The sequence below is a fragment of the Glycine soja genome, chromosome 2, assembly GCF_004193775.1.
Source record: "Glycine soja cultivar W05 chromosome 2, ASM419377v2, whole genome shotgun sequence".
NCBI classification, from domain to species: Eukaryota; Viridiplantae; Streptophyta; class Magnoliopsida; order Fabales; family Fabaceae; genus Glycine; species Glycine soja.
In genome coordinates, this window is record NC_041003.1 from 6,771,669 (window position 1) to 6,784,260 (window position 12,592).

General features: G+C 31.3%; 1 protein-coding gene, 1 long non-coding RNA gene and 1 pseudogene across 2 annotated transcripts; 2 read left to right on the top strand and 1 right to left on the bottom strand.

Annotated features, from left to right (window-relative positions):
• The first annotated feature begins 73 nt into the window (after positions 1–73).
• Positions 74–1,087, top strand: LOC114370607 (F-box/kelch-repeat protein At3g23880-like). Its single transcript, XM_028328006.1, has one exon. It carries the CDS (start codon positions 383–385, stop codon positions 1,061–1,063), a length of 681 nt encoding a protein of 226 aa, XP_028183807.1. The 5' UTR covers positions 74–382; the 3' UTR covers positions 1,064–1,087.
• A 3,323-nt stretch (positions 1,088–4,410) lies between these two features.
• On the top strand, positions 4,411–5,210 carry LOC114370618. The gene is made up of 2 exons (XR_003657886.1): positions 4,411–4,670; positions 4,830–5,210. It is a non-coding gene; the product is annotated as an uncharacterized LOC114370618 (long non-coding RNA).
• Positions 5,211–8,827: 3,617 nt separating this feature from the next.
• LOC114370019 lies at positions 8,828–10,634 on the bottom strand (annotated as a pseudogene).
• Positions 10,635–12,592: the final 1,958 nt, after the last annotated feature.

Genomic DNA, 12,592 nt, shown 5'->3' on the forward strand with positions numbered 1-12,592 from the left:
GGAAAATGAACTTTGTCCTAACTATATTTAAGTTTCAACAGTCGTTAACCCAGTTTCAGACGGAGGCAAGACACGACACCGCAAACTGCTTCTTGCCATCACCCAATGTGTTACCCAACAAAAATTGTTCAATGGTTTATTTAGCAACAGAAAAATGAACTTTGTCACGTCCATGTTTATTTGATTAGTGTTATCCTATGATCTTTTTTAAAAATCAATACGTTAAACACTTATATATATCTATGGTGTACAATATACCATACTTTCATGGTTTAGTTGACCATTCGACAATTATTTTACCCGAGGAAGAGTACTAAACACTGAAGAAGCGAGTACTAGAGAAGGAACAATTGTTTAGTACCAATTCAAAAATGAAGGAACAATGAATTGTGATCACGTCTTTTATCTCCTCTATATATATGAGTTATGCAGCAGAATAATCAAGCACCCAACAATGAGAAAAGACAACCTTAGAGGAGTTAGGAGTGTGTTTCTACCACAAGAATTGATAATTGAAATTTTGTTGAGGTTGCCAGTGAAGTCTCTTGTCCGTTTCAAATGTGTATGCAGGTTATGGCTCTCTCTAATATCTGATCCTTCCTTTGCAATATCACATTTTGAACCAATGGCCACACACACTAAGAGACTTGTGTTCTTGACGCCTCGTGCTTGTGAATTCCGGTCCATAGACTTCAATGCATCAGTTCACGATGATTCTGCTTCGACTGCATTGAAGCTCGGTTTTCTGCCAACCAAATCTTATTATGTTCGAATCCTAGGTTCATGTTGGGGGTTTGTACTTTTTGATTGTTGTCAAAGTCTACACATGTGGAACCCATCCACAGGTGTTCATGAACAATTATCTTACTCACCTGTTGCATTCGATATGGATGTCAGGTTTTTTACATTTCTCTATGGTTTTGGGTATGACTCATCAACAGATGACTACTTGGTGGTTCAAGCTTCCAACAACCCAAGCTTAGATGATTATACAACCCGCCTGGAATTTTTCTCGCTCAGAGCTAATGTGTGCAAAGAACTTGAAGGTATTCATTTGTCTTAGATGAATTATTTTCATGATGTTAGAGTCGGGTCACTGTTGAATGGTGCTCTTCAATGGATCACTTCTCGTTATGATTTATCAATACATGTTATAGTTGTGTTTGATTTAATGGAAAGGAGTTTTCCAGAAATACCTCTGCCAGTTGATTTTGACATTGAGTACTTTTATGACTTCAGTTTTTGTCAGCTAGGGGTACTAGGAGAATGTCTCAGTCTATGTGTCGTGGGGTATTACAGTCCCGCAGTAATATGGATCATGAAAGAATACAAAGTGCAGTTGTCTTGGACTAAGATTATTGTTTGCAAGAGCATCGATTCTATTGCAATGGTCCAAATGGATACGAGGTGGCTGTGTATACTGAGTCTCTACTTTCACTCCCTACTTACATCTCCCAATTGGCAGTGAAGCAAGAAGAAGATGATTAACAATAATAAACAAGAAGAATTAGGTTGTGAAATATTTTCTGATACACTTACTATTTTCTTGATACTCATCGATCTTGTGTTGTGAATTATGATTTATGAATTCCTCTGGTATAATAAAGCGTGAAAAAGTATTAGGCAGATCCATGGAACTGTAGTTTCATAATTATGTTATGTTTATGATCATTTCCTGATCAAGATGTTATTATCTTGTCATTGTTTGAAATTTATATACTTCCATTCTCTCACAGGTTTTAGCATTGGCTTAACAGTGAATTTATGGCATTGCTAACATGATATGTAGCCAAATTTACAGCATTACTATTAATGGTGATGTCCTGTTTAGTTTAAGCTACATGTCAACATGTGAAGTCAATATTATCAATCTTGGCTTCAATGCCAAATTAAAGGCGTTTATTTTTATATCCATGTGTATTGATTAACACATGAGTTACCTTTACTTTGATGAAGACATATTTATCAGTATATTGCACTTTTACTCCATGTATTGGCATGAATATCGAGTAGCCAAGCAGTGCACCAGAGAAAAATTACTCTACCTATTTTTCCAGGCTATGCTAAACTAAAAATAATTAATCTTTTGCCATTTGTAGTGACTAGTTTATCAAAGAATGTGAAGATTCTGGTCTGATTGTGTCAACTGTTAAGTCTTAATTAGCTAGGGAAAACATATTGTGTAGATACTATTCTGGCATTATTGTCAATGGCAGTATGGCACCAATAGGGCGATTATGCCTGGGTTGGTTCTTCTCACTCCATTTCTTCTATTTAAAGCTTATGAATCTATGAGCTTATTTTTCTTGCTATCTCTTCCATGAATATGACAGTGATGCAGTGGGAGCATCAAATTGATGCTAACTTGGGTATGGTGGTTGGTGATGATATGTATTCATTGTACATTCGTTAGGATCATTCACCTAGTTATGGTTTATACATTTAATTTTGGAGCATTTGACACAGAAAGGTCTACCTTTTGAAAGAAATGGTTATTAACATATGTTACCTACAGCAGCTTAATTCTTTATAGGTTTCTGCTTCAGTATTATATCTTGTTTATGGCTTAGGTTTTTGTTAGGTTCTTATTCTGTGCATTTTAAGTTGGTTTGTCTAAGCTTGATATGTTGTTTCATTTGGTTGTGCTAACCTGAGAATGCACACCATTTTCATGAAGTAGTAATATAATTGTCAGCAAATAGTCGCTGTCTGCATCTCTTCTTTGACTCGTTCTTCTTCAACTGGTGGTTAAATTCAAGGCGGAAAATAATACACCCAAAATTAAAACCTTTCTTTTTGTGTGTCATTTTTATACATTTCTTAAGTATTTCTTAGTTTTAAGATCGAAAAGTTATCTCAGCATTTAAAACAAATGTATAAGCAAGTGGTGGCGCCTTTTGGGTGTAACTTAAAAAAGTTTCTGTTGATCTTGTTTGGACATAGTTTTGGGTTTGTTGCTTAGTTGCTTGGCCAATTTTGTATATTGTGAGTAAGCATGTAATGTTTTCCTGTATTCTGACAGAGAATTACTGAACAAGCTGGTGCTAGTTGTTCTCTCAGTTGATCCAAAATCTTAGAGGTACAATGACTAATATCATAATGAAATGATTAACTTTCTTTACAATAACTACTAAAGCTTTATCCCTTTCCTCATTAGGGTGACAAGAATGGTGCAAGATGCCACACCAATTCCAGTTTTTTACTTGCCTTTGGCATGAATCATGATAGTCCAAGTCTTAGTAACTTCATTAATTTGTAAGTTGATGAATAATCATTTGGCTTTAGTACAAAGAGAACATGAACCATCATCAGCCTGTATCTTTATTAACTTCCTGAATTACCAAGGTGGTGATTAGTTCTTTGTTGTAAAGTACAATGGCAAGAGAGAAGATGTAGTTTACTAGGTAATTAAGAAAGTAATTTTCAGTTTACCACTCTGTCGTTGGAACACATTAGTGTATATGGAGAAGGAAATGGAAGAAGTTTGACATGATAGCATGACACAGCCAACATATTAACACATTCTTAGGCATGCTTCCAAATTTGCAATGCATACTTTTATTAATTGAAGACTAATCTAGCAAAAAAGTGAAAATTTATCTCATTGTTGGAAACACACTGATAGGGAAATGTGCAAGATGCAGTTTTATATGGACTATGCATGCAATTCATGCTCTGGACAGGAGGCCATAGGGGTAATTTATACGATTTTTTTTTTCACTTTTCTTGTTCTCTATTCTCCTTTTGCAGCAGTATAATGGTCTATTTTAATAATTCAGAGTTTCTTCAAAATACAAGCGCATTCACTTATCATTTTTCAATGATTAAATAAAGAAGTGAAGAAAGAAAATTAATAAACTAATTTTTAAAAAATTAAAATCAGCTTTTTAGAGAAGCTGAATAATTTTAACTTCAAAAAATTAATTTTAACTTGTAGGATAATTCTAACTTATACATGTTTGTAGAGAAACTTATTCAAATAAGAACAAAGGCTAGGTAAAGTCTGAAGTAGATTTCTTAAATTCTGAAGTTAGAGAATCTCACACTTTAATTAAAAACAATTCAAGTGTCGAATCACTTGTAAGAATAATTTTTATATTTATTATAACACTTTAAAAATATATATATTAATATGTTCTCATATGTTAAACTGTAAAAAATTACAGCCCCTCAAAGCATTTTATAAGGCAGTTCACAATCAAAGCTAAACGTTTCTGATTTTAACCTTTGAGAGGTGAAATAGGACTTTTGTCCCTTGCTATATATCCTTCCTTTTAATATTGAGAAAACAAAACAAAAACACACAGATTCAAATTCCTTTTATTTCCGGTTTTTGAGAGTGAGATATCATAGAATTACATGTGTTATAAATTTTATTTGTATGCTATAAATACGTACCATATGTTTTGGTCGCATATTATCGTGGCCAGTTTTGAACCGTATAGCGACAACACTGTTAATTTCATGGATTGAGAACTTGTACTTTATGGGTTCCTGCCATATATACAAGATATCAGAGTAGCGAAGCTTATCCAAAGCATAAATGCTACATAAATTTTGAGTCTAGAGAAGCTAGCTGGAGTAGGACATGAAGCCTGTACTATCAACAAAAGTTGTTCTTCTAATAGCATTCTTAGTTATATGCTACTTTTCATCGTCTCTTATTGGAGGTATAAATCTTTAATTTCCCCTTGATTTTGTTTATTACATTAACCATAACTTGATGCTAGTATATACGAAAAAAAAACTTTAATTTGATTACTTTCCTTATGCTCTAATAGTCAGTGGATCAAGGCTTCTCTCACCTAGTCTTGTTTATTGTCTTCTAGCATATGCAAGAAGTGTAAGGACAGACACTTTTGGAATTCATGCTACTCATCTTGGTCAAGAAAATCTTGTTAATGCAGAGAAAAAAGAGAAAGTTATAAAAGATGATGAGGGAGCCCAGCTGGTCTCAATGGATTATACAGCACCTAGAAGAAAACCACCGATTCATAACTAGTGTTATCAAATTTAATGAGCATGTGCATTTTTTTGTTGGGATTTGTAATTATTAGCGCCATGCATGAGTCTCTTCTTTTGATTTGTGAAAGCAACGTTTTGTATTAATAATAATTAGTAGAGCAGTGTGAAGACCGTTGCTATATGTGTTCAGAGGTTTGTGGTATTTGGGCAATACTTTCCATAATAGGCATTTTTTTTCTTTTTAATTTACATGTTAATCTTGTTGGAGAAATGCTTCTTTTAATTTTTTGATTAAATAAATACAATGTATTTTTTACGAAAAATAACTTCATTCGAGCTAAATAGTTGGACTTGATAGAATTTTTCTTTTGAGTATTGCTAGTTAATCAAGACTCAAACTTAAAATTATAAATTAAATTTTAAACAAACTTGTATTAATTTATCTATGCGTTCGAAAGTTATTTTATAAAAATTAATTAGACAGAAAAAAAGCCTAAAAATCAAAATTACATCAAAATAATCGCTAAATATACGTACATACATCATACATGTGAACATAGCTGTATAAGGCACTGCATATGAATTAAATAATAATAATAATAATATATTAATTGTATTTTACAATTTTTATAACAATTTAATAAATAATAATATTTTGTTCACTAATATTAAATTTTAAAATGTTGTATTGTATTTTAGTTAAATTTATGTTAGTTTCGTATGTTACAGCGTAACCATAAAGAATCATGTAATTTTTAAAACTCACCCTAACTAGAGAGATTTGTTAGATCCCATCCATATCACCCTTTTCTGAATCACGTAATTTTTATTTTATTACTTTTCATCTCAAAGATGGCATGTTTTTATGGTATATACGCGACAATGATATTTTTTTAATTAAGAATTCAAGTCTAACTAATCCCTTTAGAGGTGTAAAATGATCGAAATAAATTTTTCCTCTTTCCTTAAAGCTCATATCTTGAACATAATTATTTTTTAAAGGAGATATAATGCTAATTAATTTGCTAATAATTATAATGTATATTGAAAATCGATTATTGAAATTACAAAAATTATAACTAGTAATCAGAGCATTTTAAGTTAATTCTGCCAAAAAAAGAACTTTAAATTAATTAATATATAGGAAACCAACTCCTATTGCCGAAAAAAAAAACGCAAAATAATTCCTTATATTATTCAGATTTGGGTGCTTCAAAATGCCCTCCACGGGTTAAACAACCTCATAGCACACTGGTTTTGTTTTAAAATATTTTAAACAAACATCATCTTTGTCATGATTGATTTATCGTTGTCAACGGGTCCAACATTGTAATATCATATCAAGTAACTTATATAAGCTTATATTTGGACAAATCTTAAGATTGAAAGTTTGTACATATCCATTTTGATAAGTACTTACTGTCACTCGCTAATGACTGTTGTTTCAATAATACCGTGAGCTATATCTTAAACTACCTCTTCTAAATCCATAGTAATTAATATCGGATGATCAATTCATGCTTGTGTGTTTCCATAAGTTTGTACAAGACTAACAAGAGATATATAGTCGACTATTACAAGAAACAAGAAAAGGATAACTTGTGGTTCATGAGCCTACAAAATAAGCATAAGAAATATCCTAATTTATAATTTCCATTTTTACAGAAAAAAAGAAGCTTAAATTAAGCACAAAAAAGAACAAAAAATAATATGAAAAGATATTGAATTTTTATTGAATAAAAAAATCATTACATATGGTAATATTGTAAGTTGATGGTCCAACGACTCGAAATTTTTTTCTGCAGTGACATTATCACTACATGAGATCCTGATCGACCATTAAAAAATAATCATAACATAATATATTTAAATTCTAAAATTAAGATTTAAAAGAATAAAGTATGAGATTTAAACACTTGAGAAGATCCAAGCTAGTGTTTTTCCGACCTGAGAAGATATATTTCAGTCACTTGATATATTGTAATAATCAAATTTCTTTCTTTCTCGACAATCATAATACAAACTTAGTCACATTTAATTACTTATTACCATTTCCCCACAATATTAATATAAAATTAGTTACTTTAATTTCTAGTTCTTATAACCATCTCTATAAAAGTCATCTAGCTTTTTCCAAAAGCCAACATTATATCACAAAAGCTTACACAAATTTGTACTTAGCGTGGCTTTGTGGATTAAGCTACCAGACTTCATAAAAAATATTTGCATCCACATTTTTGCCAACGCTAAGTTCGGTCAGCCAAAAAATTGACACTATATTTAAAGCTAAAATTTTAAGAACGTAATTGGCATTACGTGTAATTTTGTATTGGGCCTTGTTAGCCAACACAAATAGTGTTGGTCATGACCGATGTGGCATGTGCCACCACTCAAACCATCCACCTAACTCAATTTCTCATCCTTGTTCATTGTTTTGGTAAGCACACCAATCAAGTAATAGTACTTCGATTAATAGAGTATCGTATTCAAAAGAACTTGAGTAATATTCAAAAAATAATGTAGAAGTTACTAATTAAGACGTAAACAATAGTGAATTGATGTATATGAAAGGTTACACTTAGAGTTACAAGCATACAATAATAAATAAAAAAAAGCATGAAATTCACTGAAATCCCTTTGGGGAATATTATCGAACACTGAAAATGTGCAGTTTATGTAAAATGATGAAACAAACGTTGTCGGGTCAAAATTCATAGAAACTCCTTCACATATAATCGAGATCTTAAATCACATATTTCTACTTTAACTTGCACTCAATCCTTGTGAAATTTCTCAAATTGTAACTCCTTAGATAATTAAGACTTAATTTATGTATTAGATCTTTTATTTGTCCTAAGCCATGCTTGTATTGAAATTGCATGATTGAACAAGCCTCACCATCACATCCTTCCAAAAAAAATTCCAATCATGCAATTTGAATACAATCATGTCTTATGGTGTCAACAAGAGATCAATTGAGAATCACAGAAACATTTTTCAAGAAATTAATTAGAAGGCATGGCTTGACCAAGAAGAAGAAATACTACTTGTATAGCTTCTCATGGCTTAAGTGTCTCCCTCAAGGCAATTGTCTCATGTCAAGTTTGTTGCTCACTTCAATCCACTCATTTGAATGTCACAATTAATTTAATTTTGATTTTCATCTCAATGTCAATCAGTAATTCTCATACATAAGCATAAACCATAAGGTCTTTGTTGGCTTGTAACTTGGATTTCAAACAAACGTGGAATTTCAAGATAGGAAATTGGCATCCAAGAGTTAAGAGAGCAATTTCTCTCGAGATATGACATAAGATACAATTTCTCTCTTTTGCTAACACAACCCCCCAGCCAAGTATTTCACATTGGAGTGCAATTTAAAGCACTTTTTTCACTTTTTCTTTGTTTTTGTGGTTACTTTCTTTATTTCTTTTATTATTTTCTTTTTCTCCGTTTTCCACTTTTTTCTTTTCTTCTTTTTCTCCTTTTTTGTTAGCCTTATTTTTCATATTCTTGAGCTTAAATTAGATATAGAATTGGAATGATTTTAATTAATTAGCTTTAGTAAGATTTCCTTTTTGTTAGTTATAGTAGTTACTAGCTATATATCGGTAATACTATTTTATTCTGTTAGTTTCATTTTGAGTTTTTCTTTCTAGTGTGTGTTGCAACTTGTTGACTAACAAAGGCCATACAAAATTAAATGAAAATTAAGCTTGAGTTTTTTTTTTCTTACAATTATTCTAAGAGAGGGTCTAAAGTATTTATGACAATATCATTAGTGCATTTATTGGCTTAATAAGCAAGAGAAAATGGACAAAAAAAGAAGAAGAAGCAATTAATACTTGCTTTGTGTGGCAAACTGATCAAGCACATGATATTGAACACTTTTTACTCTTATTACATGAGTCATATGCTGAATAGGAAACAACAATCCCCAAAATAGAACATCCATCACATCCTTAGGAAACAGTAAAAACACACAAGAAGAACTACACATAAGTTACAAAGTATATAGCTTCATTCAAAACTGATCAACCAATTGCACCACAGACGTCAACAAAGATTTCCTAGCATTCACGACATTGCACTTAGCCCTAATTTCACCTTGATTCCCAGTGAGCACATCCAATTGACTCAACCTTATAGTAGCATCCACAAACTTGTCAAAGAACAACGTCTAATTCAATGCAAATGCATTCACCAACGCTTTAGTCCGCTTATCACTGAGCAAGTCCTGATCCGAGGTGAACACGCCCTGGCGGTTCATTAGGTCGAGGTAGTACTTGTTGTCGAACAGTGTCGGGGTTCTGATGTCCAAGTTAGCGGTGTTGCCGGAGTTTGCGTCGGGGCACGTGGACTGGAGTTGCTTCGCTAGGGTTTTGTCTATGTTGGGGTCGAGAGGGGAGAGCCTGTTGAAGAATGTGCCGCAGGTGTGTGTGCCGGATAAGGCGACAACGTCGGTGACATCAAAGTTTTTGGCGGTGAAAACGCCGGTGGTGTTGAAGGGTTTGGGGAGATCACGTGTTCCTCATGTGCTGAAGCTCAGGCCATCTCGTCTTCCTAGTAGCACTGCATAATCGGGGCATCCTGTCTGTGATCACAAATTAGTTAACCAAAGCTACAAAGTGAAAGGAGAACGGAGAAGAAAAAAAATATTCAAAAAAATAAATATTATAAAATTTATGATGCGATAAAAATAAATAAATAAAAAGATATAAGATATTGATGAAAGAAAATATATAAGAGAATAGTTTTGTACCGTTACTCTTATAATAAGAAAAAAGATTAACAGACAACCTCAAGAGTAAAACAAACCCTCCATCAAAAGGATGATATGACATAAAATATATTATTTTATTACTTAATATATTTACTAAAAGAAAAAATAAATAAAAAATGTTTTAGGTGATGTCTCAAGGATGTATATATGATCCTATATATATGTGTGTGATATGTAAGAAAAGAAATAAAAAAAAAAAAAAGATAAGTGTTGATGAAATATTTATAATTAAGAAGTGTCCTATATCATTATTCCAATTAATAATAGATGTTTTAAAAGTTAAATCATTTTTTCATTTTTTTTCCACATGCAAATAGACAAATATATTTAAAGTACGATCAGATAATAAGTATAAATTTTTTTAAAAAAATAAAAAAATTGAATTTTAGATCATTTAAAGTTCATTGGTTTGGTGGTATCCGTAAAAATTAATAGAAACAGCTAATTGTTTTTTCAAAATAAAGCATACTAATTAAGCAGCCCTTTTTAATTTTAGGATTAAGAGTATTTATATTGTTTGTTTTTTTCTCAACAAAAGTGTGTGTGTGTATATATATTGCTTAGCGAATTATTTATTTTTAAATATAATTGTTTAGTTTTTTATTTTACTGTTGGAGATCTACACCTATGTTGGGTTGCTTAAAATAAAATATGAAAGGAATTGCCTAAGCGGAAAGGATACAAATCTTTACTAGAAATTCCTAGATATATAATTAAATGTCTACGTCCCAAAGGCGTCGAACAAAATATTTTACGATTTCAAAGTTTTAGTCTAACTTTACAGGCTTTGATTATTTAATTTATTTTCTGATTTATATACAGATAGATGAGTACTACCGTCTCGACACTCGAGTGCCGATGATAACAACTCCATCATCATCTCCATTTCTTAAAGCCTTGGCTTGGATTATTTACGTAGAATCACTTCCAAATAAAGAGCAAATGGTATTAAATTACTGAAAACACTTTTTAAGTAAAATAATATGATTTTGTTGTTAAAGTTGAAAGAGGGGAGATTACTTAATTTACACTAAGTATGGATGAGTGTAAATAGAAAAAAGAGAGAGAGAATGGAGATTTGATTAAAAATGTTGTGCATAGAAGGGTCTAGTGAGATACTATTGTTAGTGTAGGGATCATTTGGGGATTGTTGTTATAGTATAGAGATAATTGTTAAAAAAAATCATGGCAGTGATTTGCAAAATGGGTCAAAATTTAAGTAGTGCATAAACTAATTTAAAAAAATAATTAAATTAGATCGGTTTTGGAGTCTAAATTAAAAAAAATAACTAAAACTTTATATATTTCAGTAAACATTTAAAAAATGTTATTTGATAAAAAAAAAACAATAATAACATCAATTCATTTCTAGAAAGATTTTCTCACTTGTGTTTTTCATTCTAGCTAGGTGCTTGGATCACTGAATTATAACGTGTATACTAAAGAAATTTGCTAATAATTGAACGGATAAATCAGCCACTATAGAAAACAATTATTTATAGAAAGACTTTGTCAATTAATTGTGCCTGGTCCTAGATGCTTGATTTCTTAAATAGCAAAAGAACCCATGCAAGGTGGCAATTAAGCCAATAAGTCACGGGGTTTACACTAATTTTGAGGGGGGAATAAGTATACTAATAGCTTTGATTTCTATGAGGGCTCCTAGTACTACATTAACACATGTGACAAACTAACACCTACTCTGTATGTAAATTACGGCGATGCAAAGATAACACGCAAAACTAAATTTCACCATGTGGTCGGTGGGAGATTCTGTACGAAAGGACTGAATATAATTTGCATTTTTAATTTTATTTATGTGTTCAACTTAATTAGTCTAATACTTTAAAACTCTAACTCTTTTTTATAAGCAAAAGAATTCATTAATTATAAAAATGCTTAAATTGAACACAGGTTGTCCAACCCAACCAAGCTAGACTTAAAATAGGTTATAAATCTTGAAAAAAAATGCAATTTTAAAAGTCTAGCATAAGTTAAAATTTTATGAGTAAAACAGGAAAACTAGGAGTCTTTTTCGTCAACTTGTTCAATCTTGATGTATTCTTGTTGTGACATTATCTTAAATATTTCCAATTTATTTTTCATTTACATTCTTTAATTTTTCCTAGGAGAGGCTATTTAAGTATTTATACACAAAGAAGGTTATTGTGCACACTAAGAGAACACAGTAATACTGTATGTATCTTTGAGATCAGCTTAATTAGACTACATTGTGGATAATTTTTATGGTTGTTCTAGTCATTCAACTACTCTGAAGTACTTCAAGTCGAAGCTGGTGGTGGAATTCTCCAAACTCATTTTTTTACGGCCTTTAAACTCATCTTGAGCTAATGTAAGTATTTGAAGTTATTGTGGAAGCTTAATTTGGCCGAAGTGTTATTTATGGTTTTATTGTGCAGGCTGAGATCCTAATGGCATCCCTGTCATTATACCTGTACCTTCTAGCCAAACTGGTAGCTTGATTTCTGAAGAACAATTTCATAGTTATTAATAATTTTGGATATTATTTGTGGTTGAAATTCCCACTCAAATACTTTGGCATCTTGAATATTTTTCTTTTCTGGTGTCAATATATTTCTTCTCTTTGAGCGAGTTTTATTTAATTAAAAGTGTATGTGTATCTATCCTATAGACCAAGAATATAGTATAATGTTGGCATGAAAGCATCATATAGATTTTATTTAAAAAATAAGAAAAAAGAACCCATTTTGTGCCATTGCCATTCAACTTTTAGATCAATGGGTGCAAGTATGGAATAAATATATATATATATATATATATAACTGCGGGAACAATATAGCTAACTAAATAGTTACAATTGGA

What these genes read in the sequence shown, in the direction of transcription:
- LOC114370607 (XM_028328006.1), top strand. Translation starts at nt 383, where the DNA reads ATGAATTGTGATCACGTCTTTTATCTCCTCTATATATATGAGTTATGC.